Raw genomic sequence first — 13,683 nt, 5'->3', positions numbered from 1 at the left:
AATCATCAACACCTTGATGGAGCCATAACACGAAAAATTGATTGAATAATATATAATAATAGGTATTAGCACTCAACGACGATTTATTTACCAATTAATTTAAGTAGGTTTAAATTTCGATATCAGTGTTGCTACACAAATTATTCGAGTGGAGCTTTTGTATGAGATGAAATTTTGTTTTTAATATTTCTCATGTAAAATATAATCTACAGCAAGAAAGATATACAATAGCACTCGACTTTTTTTATTTAGATGATATATAGACACAAGCGTGGCATAGTGGTTAGAAACAAGAGAACCCAATAAGCAAATTTGTCACTAGTCATGGATATCGGCATGTAATGCATGTAATAAGTTTATTTAATTCAGTTTTAATTAATTAACTTTTTTAAAAAACCTCATTATTAACAATTACTGTGGTTGAAGAATGACATGAAAAAATTACACGGACCCAGATTTTATTTGCAAGGACTGGACAAGGGCACCTTAGAGTTTGCTCGATGGAAAAACATCACGAAAACATGTATAATTTTCATTTATTTTCAGTTGTATTTACGGGTATAAAATAGCTATTGATATAGCCGGGGGATCTGATCCGAGCAAATTTTAAACAGGATTATATTTTCATAGCAATTGAGATAAAAGGTAAAACTCGTGCAACGGCCATATCTTCCGTCGAAAGTTTCGCGCTGCAGGCGCGCCATAATTTTGTTCCGTTCTGATTTCCAAGCTTTGTTCCTTCTTTTAAGTAGATGTTGGCAGGGCCGGATTTCCGCCTAGTCCCACAAGGCCCGGGCCGAGGGGCCCAGGCCTTGTGGGCCTTGCAATGGTTATCAGCTGGGAGCCTCCGTAAATATCAAGTGCCATCTAAGTTCCTACGGGATCTAGGTCCTTAAATCCAGGCCTGGATGTTGGACAAAAAGTTTGTTAATTTCTATAGTGCAAACGATCCGATGCAGTTAATTTTAGACGTTACTCTACCATACAAACGGTTCATGACTGTGGCCAACGTTACCGAGGAAAGTTAGTTCAGCACACAATTCGCAATAGTTAGTAGGGCGGTGCTATAATTACTCGTGTAAGCAGTACAGTACAGTAGAAGAAAGGCCTATGCTGAAAAGAAGACGAGAACAGACTCAATATGATAATGATGCCTGATAGTGCATGTATTTCTCGCTCATCTATTAATTTTCTGAATGCGCACTAAAGAAGCCCGCGGGGTCCCCTTTATTTTACCACGATGTAATAGTAAAGGAAGAAGCACACATCGTCTTTTTGGAGCGATTCAGTAGCGATGCAGAAAGAACCCTCTTTACGTGTGCGAGGGTATATGACGTAATATGACCTGCGACAGCGTCGCGACTGTATCGATAATGTATCACGGCTGCATCGCTACTGAATCGTTGCAGAAAGTTAAGTAGCTAGAGACAAGTGACCTGCAAATATCGACGCGAAAAGTGCTAGTATAATACGCGTTCTGTGCACAACGACCAAGCCAAATAGTCTTCTTTTTGGGTCCCGTCTACTACTGCAGCTAGACAATCATAACTTAATGAATCTAAAAAAAACTATCATATAACCTACACAACATATTTGGAACGTACATATAACAATTAACTGTTTTAAGAACCAACGTCGCAGATTTTTTTGCCAAAATTTTCGTGCCTAAAACGTCCCCTCAATCATCAAACTACAACTTAATATTTTACTAGCCTTACTTGCCATCATTGCATCAAGTCGAACTTTCTTATTAAGTGATGTACCAACTAGCCACCGTTTAGTTTCATACAATCGTAATACAAATTACAGTAGGTATTTTTCTTATTTGTATTATTTGAGGTGTTTTTAATTCAGCTGCTAGGACCTGAGATGGCGCGGCGGGGCGACTTAACCACCTTCATCAGTAATTAGTAAAAACAATCACATCAACGGGGGTTGTGGAGATCAAAGGGATAAATAAGGACCTACTAAGGTGAAAACTATACAAAACACTGGTCTCTTAAAAAAAGGTTGCTGAAAAGGCAATAGAGTTGCTGTGCTTGGAGTTTCCCTGCGAAAACAAATCAAGAACGAACGAAGGAGATTATTATGTGTAATGGCGGGGTACATTACTAGTGATCTGCTCCTGGCTGTCATTTGGTCTTTGGAGTAGCAAGGAATATCTTTCAGCTAATATGCTAAATAGCCCGACGCAAGGAGCAAAACGTCCGATCTTTGACAAAGCTGCTGCCGTGGCCATCTGAATGTAACTTTTATTCTTAGTTATATAACAATTCTGGATTTGACCGACTAGCCGACTAGCCGGATGCCCGATTATTCGGCTAATTGGATAGTCGATCAAAGTTGCAGTCGGTACATCACTAGTATTATTCCGTTTACACACCTGAACATGTCAAGTATGTCCACACTAACGGTTAGCGTCTATAAAATTTAGTGTTGCATAATGCATTTCACGCATGCGCTGAAACGGGAAGCGTTGGGTGGCTCGTTCGTAAACCGGTTAGGTGGCCATTAAATAATAATATGTTTTCGTGTTCGCAATGGCTTGTCTACGATTTGGAACATACTTCCGGGAAATAAAAAAATAAATAATGGATTTGTGATTAATGATAGCGGTGAACGTCACGCATAGGTAGAGGTTTTGTTCAGGAAATACGTATTGTGAATAAAGACCTGGGTCACAAAAATCAAGCAAAATGCCTGGCAGACAATGATCTATATTTATTTATTTTCAGTTCAGTCTAAATTAAAAATTTACCGGTTCCGGCATATTTTAAACTCGGAACACCGTTCCGATCACTTTAACTAACTAATTGTGCTACCTAACCACTGAAATTGAGCTGGGCTTTGCATACTATAAAAATAATGATCTATTATCAACATATGCCAACAAAACTTGTCTTTTACCGTCCGAAATTATTAAATTCTACCCTGATATTTTAAGATTATTGTAACTCACAATAAAGATTTCAATTTTAATTCTCATGGTCTCAGCCCTTAATTATCAGTATCAAAAATACTTATTGCAACGTGTGTACACGCACTTATAGGTCACTTTTAACTCAACTACAAGAATATTATTGGTCCGCAGCAGGTCCTCCCAGCGGCCCTCCCGTCGTGCGCTGCCAGCTTCGGAAACACAAACCCAATCGCAAACCAAGAACACCCTTCACCACGCAGCAACTCCTCGCGCTGGAGAAGAAATTCAGAGATAAACAGTACCTGAGCATCGCTGAGCGTGCTGAGTTCTCGTCGTCGCTGAGGCTTACTGAGACGCAAGTAAGTTCAAGCCAAAAATACCCTTCAACACGCAGAACTCATCAGTTACAGAGCCAACGCTGATGAGAAACAAATCAGAGAATAGTAGGACCTGAGCATTGCTGAGCCTCATCGTGTCGTTCTCTGTTCTCATCAAGTTTTCATCGTCACTGAAGCTCACTGAGTCTCAGGTGCATATATTCAGTCCTAAGCGAATTTCGCTAGAAAAACCCAACTCCTTGCGTTGCAAAAGAAATTCAGAGACTAGCAGTACCAGCACCATTGCTGGCGATGCTGAGTTCACATCATCGTTTAGAGTCACTAACTTGAACCTCACAACCACTCTCTGATCATTGATACAAATATAACACCGACTTTGCGCACTATCTTGTTTTTTAGTTTTTTCTTCTTTATATAAATGAACGATAGTTAACACAGACAATTTTATTTCCAGGTCAAAATCTGGTTCCAAAATCGGCGCGCAAAAGCGAAAAGGCTCCAAGAAGCTGAAATCGAAAAACTACGTCTATCGGCGCGGCCACTGCTGCCTCCATCATTCGCGCTGTTTGGGGGCGGCGGGGCGCCCCCGCTCTTCGCCGCCATGGCTGCCGCGACGCGCCCCCAACTCAGCTTCCTTGGAGGACCCCCTACACACCAACACGCCATCAACATGAACATATTGAACTCTCTACAGCCCCATTGACGTTTGGAACACGCGGGTACGCGTGAAACGTCAAACGAGCAGCCGCCATCTTAAAATCAGTGTTCAAATTTCGTTGTCTGTGATTCAAAACTTTTTCTAACAGCGGCGGTAACAAGTATACTGAACGAACTTTAAATCAGTAAGTGCAATTTTATAAGTTAAATTCAGTAGTTAATTTATTATAAAAGTAGTTGTTAATTGTGTAAATATAGACTTAAAGGAACGTTACGGCAATAGACATTTATGAGACAGTTTATGAGCGAAATATCGCTTTCATGAATGTTTGTTAGTATTAAAACCTAAAAGAAATAGTTACTTTTTCATTGACGACATTAAATGCCTATAAAACGCATTTATACTTTTATTCCATGTGAAATGTTAAGCAGAAATTTTCTGAAAAGTACTTAAGTAATTGCGAATTACACTTAATTTTACGATTTCTGTACTCTCACACTAAACTCTGCTTTTAGTTTCTATACCTAAATTAACTTTAATGTAATGTTAGACACGCCACCTGTTTTCTATTTTTTAATCTAAAAATGTATCAAAGGTAAAGGTACCTATTCTTATCAGAATTTTCCAATGTTAGTTGATTTACATCATATCGTTGGGAGGAATATGTTGTGCCTATTTCATAGACTTTGTTTTCGGTAAAACTAACTAGGTCACCGAAATGATCAATATTTTTTTAGATACGAGTACTATCGATTGCATTCACAATATTTTCAGTTGTCGCAGCCAAAATGTGGATGTAATATTTAAGATATACATTCCAAATGTATGTACACCCAGTTGCAAAAACGCATAACAACTTTATGAATGATTTCCATTCGAAATTGCGTATGCACTGTTACTACTTATAGTACCTATTTTTTTTTAATTTAGCGTATGAAAACTATAAAGCAAAGTTTAGTCTGGATTATTTTTCTTTCTTTCAACTCTTTGTATAAAATTTTAGAAAAAGGGAATATACACAGGAATATTTTATTTCCTTGCAACAAACATCGATGATTGTCTAAAAGGTCACCATAGTCATAACTAAATTCGACATTTTAATATCGTTACTGCAACTTAGCTGCAAAATTAACATTACCTTTCTTATAAATTTACTTTTAAAATATGAGACATAAATATACACTATAAAACTTAAAACCTAAATCTAAAAATAAATAATACTAAACTTAAAATAAAATACTAAAAAATATCCCCCTGCGGCATGGTGCCGTAGATACTGGCAGCATTTCCTCGCTGTATTGCAAGACTAATTCTTTGAGCGAGGAAGCTGCCAGCTCTGCGGTCGCCGGTGACTTCTGCTAACCTTTTTGAAAGGTCCTTAAAGAGTTTAAGGGCACTTGGACCCCACGGGCCAAGGGTCTCGACGCCAAAAGGTATGAAATTGTATTTGGCGCCGAGACCCCTATATTTGGTCATTTTTAAATATTACTTGGCATAATTAATATTTCTATACTTATACAATACACGTTGCGTTTTTAGCACAATGGTATGTAGGTATTCGCATTTAAGTTTGAACCCTATTTAAACCATTTTCTACGCAACCGTCGCCACAGGAAATAAATTCAAAACAGACCAAGAAAATGTAAATTCATGTCCAATTAATTTTAATCAAAAATTGTGTATAAATCGTTAAGCTGTCGAATTTAGTTATACTCCGTTATTCTAATGATGCATTTATGTCAAATGTAATTGTAAATATTGATATATTTAACTTATTGTAGAGATAAGCTCACCCTAGTTAAGATGTTAGATTTTTTAACACAGTCCTATTTAGTGCGTTAATTGTGAGAAAATTAAGCCATAGTCATTGTTTTAGAATTGTACATTTATTTTGTCCTTATGTGTTCCTATTACATTAACTCACTTTAGCTTCTTCTAAGGATTTTATTTCATGACATCCTTGTTCTCTATAGCTTAAAAACTTTAAAATTGCCCCTAGTTCATGCACTGTCTGTATATAACATTTTGACATAAATTTAATATAAATTAAGTAAATAACAGCATAAAAGAGGGACACTTTTCTGGTTTTACCTTCTTGGACCGAGAAACAAAAGAATATTTTCCTTAAGTGCTAATTACATCCACACTTTATCAGGCCTGATATTAGACCCGATTTCAGACCGAAGTAAGAGTATTTTCCGGTTCACCAAATATTAGCACATCGCTTACAATATTTGAAATATAACAAATGATTCATATGCAAATATATCAAGCATTGAATATTTTTGGCAATTAGAGACCAAGTATTTTTTACATATCAAATATTGTTAACGATGTCTTGATATTCCGTGGAACGGAAAACGATTGTCCGGCCCGAAATCGGGACTGATTTCGGGCCCAATATCGGGAAGTGTGGATGTAATTGGCGCTTGACATTTGTTAAATAAAGTCCATATTTATAACTTTGATTGTAAACATAATCGAGAATTGAAGACAAAGTTCCTAAGTAATTACAAGAGTTGCTTTTGTTAGTAGAATCATGATTCTAAGAAAACAAATCAAAGTAATTAGATCCAAATCTATCATAAAATGTTTTTGCCCAAATAACCTAACTTTCAATACTTTCCTCAGCAAAACCTTCTTGGGTATTTTTAGTACCTGGGTTGGTACTTTGTGGTAATACGAATTTTCATTTGTTTCACGTGTCCTTAGCCCCTAGTGTAAATTTATTCGAATTCGAAACGTGACGTACGCGTATGCGTGAAGTCTCATTTAGTATGAGATTTAGAATCAGCGCGCCAAGCGGGACGTTTTCTAAACTCAAAATCCCATACAAAATGAGGGTTAACGCAAACGCATACGTCACTTTTCGCTGTCGTATAAATTTACACTAGGGGTACTGATTCATTTATTCTAACTTTTAACAATGTGGAAGCCTTCCCCTGCAATGTATACATCTGTTAAAATAAATTTACGATAAAAAATATACTTAATTATTAGTACAAAACTGAAGTTTTATTATTTCACCAAAATAAATGGATAACTTAAATATTGATATAGTAGTAAGTACTTATGGGGTTTTTATTTGAGTGAATGACTAATTAATGAGTGAATGTAAATATATGATACATTCTACCTATCTACATTTACTGGACTGGGGATAATACGAAAAAAGTGCTACGAAATCTGCGGCTCCACCCGTAGCTTTGTGTACGTCGTATGAGGTATGAGTCTTACGGCGGTGTACGAGAGAAAAATATTCGTATGTAGGATTAGTTGGTCATAGTTTTACATGTTAGATATTCAGGATTAAGTATATTCATATTTAGCAACGCAGGTATTGTGCTGCACATTTAAGCTCCCGCCTACTTGTATTTTTAGGTTGAACTATAACCTATATCCATACATACGGGTAGTGTATGTCCTATGGGTAGCACAAATGTAGGCACAAGGTTAAATCAGTCGTTGTCTACTTTATTAGTTTATTCAAAAGCAATAGTATCTGTAGCGTAAATAAGCTGAATGTGTCGAGAACAAGTTGATTGAATGTTATTTCTACTCTGTGCCACTCCAAGTGAGTCAATTTTCCAAGCAGCAAATGATTTCAAGACTATAATGTAGGTGCAGGAAGTTAAGACAGCTAATGTTAGTAGATTTACATCAGATACATTTGAGAGGAATATAATGTAACTATTTCATAGACGTTTTTTTTCGGTAAAAGCCGGCCACCGAAATGATCAACAGTTTTTTTATACTATTTGAGTTTTTTCGAGGCTAGTGCAATCGTTGGCGCAGACAAAATATGGTTGAAATAATTGAGATATACATTGTAAATGCTGGGTGTACCAGCTGCAAAAGTGCATATGCACTTTATGAATGAATTCCATTAAAAAATTAGGTATTCACTGTTGCTGCTTATAGTACCTATTTTTTAATTTAGCATAATACCTTATATGAAAACTATAAGGCAGAGTTTAGTTTGGATTATTTTTGTTTCCTTTAGTTAATTTTGTAAATATTACTATCTGGAAAAAGATCTACACATAGATATATTTTTTCCTTAAATAACAAATATTAAGAAATGTCACACGAGTTAAATTATCCACCTCCCTTCATTTATTCGACGAACAGAAGTACAAAGCTCTCTGAATTGCAACATTGCATTGCTTAATTTAATCATCAATGATCATTAGACTATACCTCATGGTCATTTAATGTCAATAATAAAATTATATTTATTTTTTAAAGTGAAGTTCCCACGTTTTTTTTTAAATATACTTAAGTTCTATTATAGTCGCAAACGGTTAATTAAGAAATGTCACACGAATAAACTTAATTACCTCACTTCATTTATCCGACGAACTGAACTGGCAAAAAGCTTCCTAAACAGCAACTTTGTAAAAGTATTACAAAAAGCTGTCTAAACTGCAACATTGTATCACAATACTCTTAATTCAGTCATACAGTTTTGACCAAGATCATTTATAAGACCGTCTAAGTGCTATGGCTTCATGTAGTAATGAATGGGCACAAGCCAATCCGGCAACTTTTTCCGTCGCAGTGCTTCCGTCCACTAATTGGCGTTGGTCGCTAAATAAAAAACAATCGCACACTCCATATAGGCGGATAATACACGGAGAAGTGCGTCGCCGCGCAACGCAGCGGTGGCCAGTGAGAATGACATGACTTCTACAGTGAGATTGGGCAGCGTTTTAAGAACTATCGAAAATAGAAAAAGAAACTTGTTGTTATTTCTGCAACATTTAGCCTGTTAGAAGAGAAAGTCGTAGAAAGAAGGGGATGGTAAGAAAAGCATGCATTGAGTGAAAAGAAGGAGAAGCAGAACATCGTAAGAGCAATGTTGGCCGAGATGACAAGGTCCATAGAAATCGATATTTTTATATGTGCAATCAGTATTTTTGTGGTTTTTAGTAAAAAATATCAGGACATAATAATATACATATTATCTACGAATACTACGTTACTGGATGTTTATCTCACGTAAATAATAGGTTCCCTGCTTTGGAAGGCTCTGTGGGAGGCTTTAGCAATAAGACTTCAGGGCGCGATGCGTAAATAAAAAATAAAAAAGTGGTGCCATTTTCTTGCAGAGACATTTAACATTTCACAACGCCGCGCTACGCTACGTAGCACCGCTCCGTATGTTCTCCACCATAGCCAATGTTAATTTGTTTTAATGCACAAGATTCGTATGCCGCGACGTTCCGAACGCAGACGAACGCGCATTAATTACTCATTTATTTATTTATTTACCAAAATGGCCGTTTATTGCTGCACGCTGCCGGTAATTTATTGTAATTGGTCAGTATATTCGTAATGATGGCTCGTTGAGGAACATATGCGCGGCAGGGTGGATGGGAACGCCCTTTTCAAGTAATGAGGAGTTTACTTAGGAATATTTATAACTAGCTTTTGCTTGCGACTTCGTCTGCGTGCTGTGTGGGATGATGACGATAATTGATAAAAAAAACTATGTCCTTCCCGGGCCTCAAACTATCTCCATACTAAATTTCATCTATATCGGTTCAGCGGTTTAAGCGTGAAGAGGCAATAGTCAGACAAACAGTTACTTTCGTAACCGTTCTTATTACCAAATCCGGCAACGGAGCTGGCAAAGCAGTGGTATATGACAGTTTTATTTCAGGGTTGGCGATTAGGATGAAAATGATGAACCATCCATTTTGCTTAAACTTTATTGTACGTAAGATTGGACGAGAACCTTATTTCCGACATAACAGGGTTTAATTTGCTATCAAAGAAAATAAATTAACTATGTATGTCAATGTTAATATTGAATCCGTTTCAATGTGTCTGTTATTTTGTTCATCACTTTTTTTCCGCATTTCTTTCAAATACGTATTTTTATTGCTTGAAAATATTGATGTGCATGAAAACAAAGAAGAAAATATTAGTTCTACTTTGATTTGTTCGTAGTCTTCGTAGTAGTGTAGTGATAACCCTGACGGACAAGTGCCACAGATTTGATAGCTCGGTTACGGAGTAGTGTTAATAGCAATTAAAAACCCTTCGATGACGATAAAAATGAATGGATGAATATTTCACATAAATTTTCATATAAAGAATATGTAATTAATTCAATCAAAGTAATTTAGATGTTTTATTTATTTACAATAACAATAAGTACAAATGGCGGACTTAATGCCGTAAATGATTATGTTCATTTACACAAAATATTATTAATTACAGTACAATTAAGATGGACTGGTTCAAAGCTGCGAAAGTTTGATGATGTTAGGTTATCATCATTGGCCACAGCATCTTTGCAGATGATAGTTGCAGCGACTAAGGAGGTATTTTGAGGAAGTAGTCTACAGCCTACATCGACTGCGATGACTGTATAGACCAATGGCCGGGAGGCACTTCTGGCCGCATCGATCACAATGTGTCTTGACTCCTGGGGTGGTCCAGCAGCTCTACGAGTACATTTCTGCTTGAATTTGTCCAACCAGAGCTCGTCGTGCTTTGCCATACGTTCCCGCAGGTTACGACGCCACTCCGGTCTCATATCCGTTCGTTTCTCCCAACATTTAACTGGTATATTGAAATCATTCATGTCGCGTTTACAGGAATCCTTGAATCTGCAATCTGTCCGAGCATGACTTCACGTGGCAATCTGTCAGAGTCCACACATACACGTTCATAGAATGGACCCTGACAGGTTGCCACCTGAAGTCATACTGTTGTTAGGTATGTTTATTTAATTGAGGAATTTTAATGTGATTTAGCCCGAAATGTAAGATACCTTCTCAAGAAAATCACAGCGCAACTCTTAGTAAGATCCGTTCACACTAAGTTGCCAAGTCCTAAAGATAAAGATAGGTTATTATTCAAGTAGGCATTATGAATGTCAAATAAAGCTACACAGGTCAGAGCCCGAGAAGATTTAAATCCCCCTTCAATCAGAGGAGGGTATCCCAATATGCACCGGCAAGAAACTCGGCGGGACACATCTTTTCAAAACATTACATCTTAATTTAACATCCATTGAATAAGAAAGAAATATATCATGCAATTACATACAGTAGCTATTTTTCTTTATAGAAATTTGATCAAAAAATATACGAGTATATGTACATCAAATCATCCTACGTGAAGTATGGCACGTTTATATATACATTGTCACCGCCAAGGATGCAAAGTCTATGCAAATTTAAGAGCTTGTTAGACTTTCCTGTATTTACGGCCCAATTCAAACTTTAAAATAGGTTCCTCACTTCTACGTTTGCTACGTTATTTTATGTCGTCGGTTACTAAATTCAGGAAAGTGTAAGATGAAGCTCTCGAGTCTAGCCTGTATAGCCCGTCTAAGCCAACTTTGCACCGACTGGAATAGACCAAAGTGTGGAGTGTCATTATAAAAGTCACATTTTCATGGAAATTTGACATTAATGATGACATTTCCATAGTTTTCCATTGATTGACAGGGATATCCCCCTCCAATTTGGCAGAGGTGTAGGGTTAGAACCGGGGTAGATTTATCTGACGTGCATAAGCGCACCTATGCCTACTTGAGAAATAACTATGCCGTGCAGAGTTATAGCTTGGACCGACTCTAAATATATGTTGTATACGTGTTGCAATGTCGATAAAAACATTAATATTCAGTATTATATAGAAATCAGAGGTGCTTCAATCGGAATGCGCAGTAACAGCTTGACTGCTTCCGTTGGCCGTTAGCCGACTTTTTGTCTAATTTGCACTGCAGTTATGTCGCCTGGACCTGTCGTTTACACGTTGGTATTTTTTGATTGTAAGTATTGTAACTAGTACCAGCCTATACTTGTACATTGAAACAGTTCAAGGGAATAACGATGACTGTTTTTTTTTTAATTAGTTTTTTGTCATAATTTAAAGTTTAAGTTCAGGGTGCATAGCCAACGTGCCAATCGTTAACGCTCACGTAGTCACGCTACGCTACGGAGCATTAACGATTGGCACGTGTCGGCTACGCTACGCTACGGAGCGTTAACGATTCGCACGTTGGCTACGCAAACCAGGTCGGTTCAAATTAAAAAGGCAAGTGCAGTAAATTTAGACAATTCTTTGATTTCTGAGGCCAATATCGTCCGGCGAACTGGTAATCAGTGGGCCCTTCTAGCCTCGATGGATGTCAAAAAGTAATTTATAATAATCTTGTCGATGTTACTTGATAAGCACAACCATATAGATTCGCAGGAGAATTATATTTCAAATTAGTACAGAATATATTTAAGAGTGTAATATTAGTAAAAGTTTGAAGCAACTGAAATGACCTACTTTTGAAACTGGCAAGTTCCTGAACATTTTAGCTAAGTAATTAAGGCCAACCGCCTTCATTACAATTTGTCATAATTAATACGAAACTCTCAACTTTACTCATTAGTAGATAATTGTTAATAAAAAGTTAAACATAACTCATTCGAGTTATCAGATGTACGCAACCCTTTGGATCGGGTCGAGTCGTTAGCATACTTTGGGCATACCTCGTGGGCCGATTTGACCACCAAAGCGGTAGATCCTAATCGAACAACGGAAAGAACAAATAAATATGCCACTTGGTTAAATCATATGTTTATAGTAATACATAATATACTAAGACCGGTTTCTAAGTACATATCTGCACGCTACAATAGCATACTGCTAAGTTAAAAAATCACACACACTGATAGGTACTAAAATGTTCGCCCTAGTTTATTATAATTTATAAGTATAACCTGATTTAGATTTAATAATTTCTTACGGTTTTGTTCGTATTTCGATACGAACTTGAAGATCTCTCACGCTGAGGAGTGCATGAGAATGATGATAAATTGAAAAATGATCGTCAAGGTCATCGAAAACCGTAACAAATTACCAGGTGTAACTAATGTGTGTTGTTATAACTTTTTTTTGTTTAACGTTTTTTTTGTGATACGACTCAAACGACATAGAAATTACATCGCATTTATTTTTATTTTTCGATCATTTAGACCCTGATTATTTTATGTATCTGCATGCAACGTATGCAATTATGCATTGAAGCTATTGTAATGGGTTATTTGGATAGGCTTCCTTATTCTTAATATTTGAGAGTAGACTTGAAATCTAGATCTGAATGGTATGCTAATACTGTAATTTCCGCTATTATCTGTAACTTGTTTTGTGAGCCAAATAAATAAAATAAAGATAAAAGGAGACAACTTATTTCTGGATTGGATGTGTGTCCTCGATTACGTCAAGATGAAATTAGGTACCTAAAAGATACCCAAATTACTTCCGTAAATTTAAATATGTATTTGCTATGTATTTTGTGTTTCTAAATTTATTTTAAATGTTAATCTTATTTTCTTTGACAAGAATTATAAAATTTGTAACCGTCGATTCGAAAATACTTGCTCTAAGGTCTACTTGAATACATAATGTTTTCTTCTTTCTTTGTTTTGCATAATTTTCTCATCTGTTTGTATTTATTTATGAATAAATTATTTCTATGTTATTCTAATTTATTCTAAAAATAGATTCACGTTGGATTTCGCACACAAGGCTACAAGTAGATTCTGAGAAACAATAGAAATTAAAGTTAAGGTGGATGACTACGGATTATCAAAAAAGCTATATATTTTAATTAGAAATCGAACCGCAATTGGTTAACCGCTAACCTAACCCAACCCCAGAGTTAACGAAAACTAGATTGGATTTATTAATTTTTATATTTATATCATTTATCATTAGATATTGACTTATTGCAGCTTAAAACCTCTTAAAGT

At 36.3% G+C, this 13,683-nt stretch overlaps 1 protein-coding gene across 2 annotated transcripts in view; it reads left to right on the top strand.

The window, feature by feature from the left end:
- Positions 1 to 6,923, top strand: part of LOC133529836 (homeobox protein MSH-D-like) — a 43,369-nt gene extending 36,446 nt beyond the window's left edge. Inside the window, exons 2-3 of one of the 2 annotated variants that reach the window (XM_061867646.1) lie at positions 3,095 to 3,279; positions 3,713 to 6,923. In XM_061867646.1, the coding sequence (XP_061723630.1) occupies positions 3,095 to 3,279; positions 3,713 to 3,961 (434 nt within the window). In that variant the 3' untranslated portion in view covers positions 3,962 to 6,923. Of the gene's footprint in view, positions 1 to 3,091; positions 3,280 to 3,712 lie in introns of both variants that reach the window. The other variant, XM_061867645.1, reaches the window with a different exon arrangement.
- Positions 6,924 to 13,683: the final 6,760 nt, after the last annotated feature.

This window comes from Cydia pomonella, chromosome 21 (assembly GCF_033807575.1).
Source record: "Cydia pomonella isolate Wapato2018A chromosome 21, ilCydPomo1, whole genome shotgun sequence".
NCBI lineage: Eukaryota > Metazoa > Arthropoda > Insecta > Lepidoptera > Tortricidae > Cydia > Cydia pomonella.
This window is presented reverse-complemented; position numbering and strand designations above follow the sequence as displayed.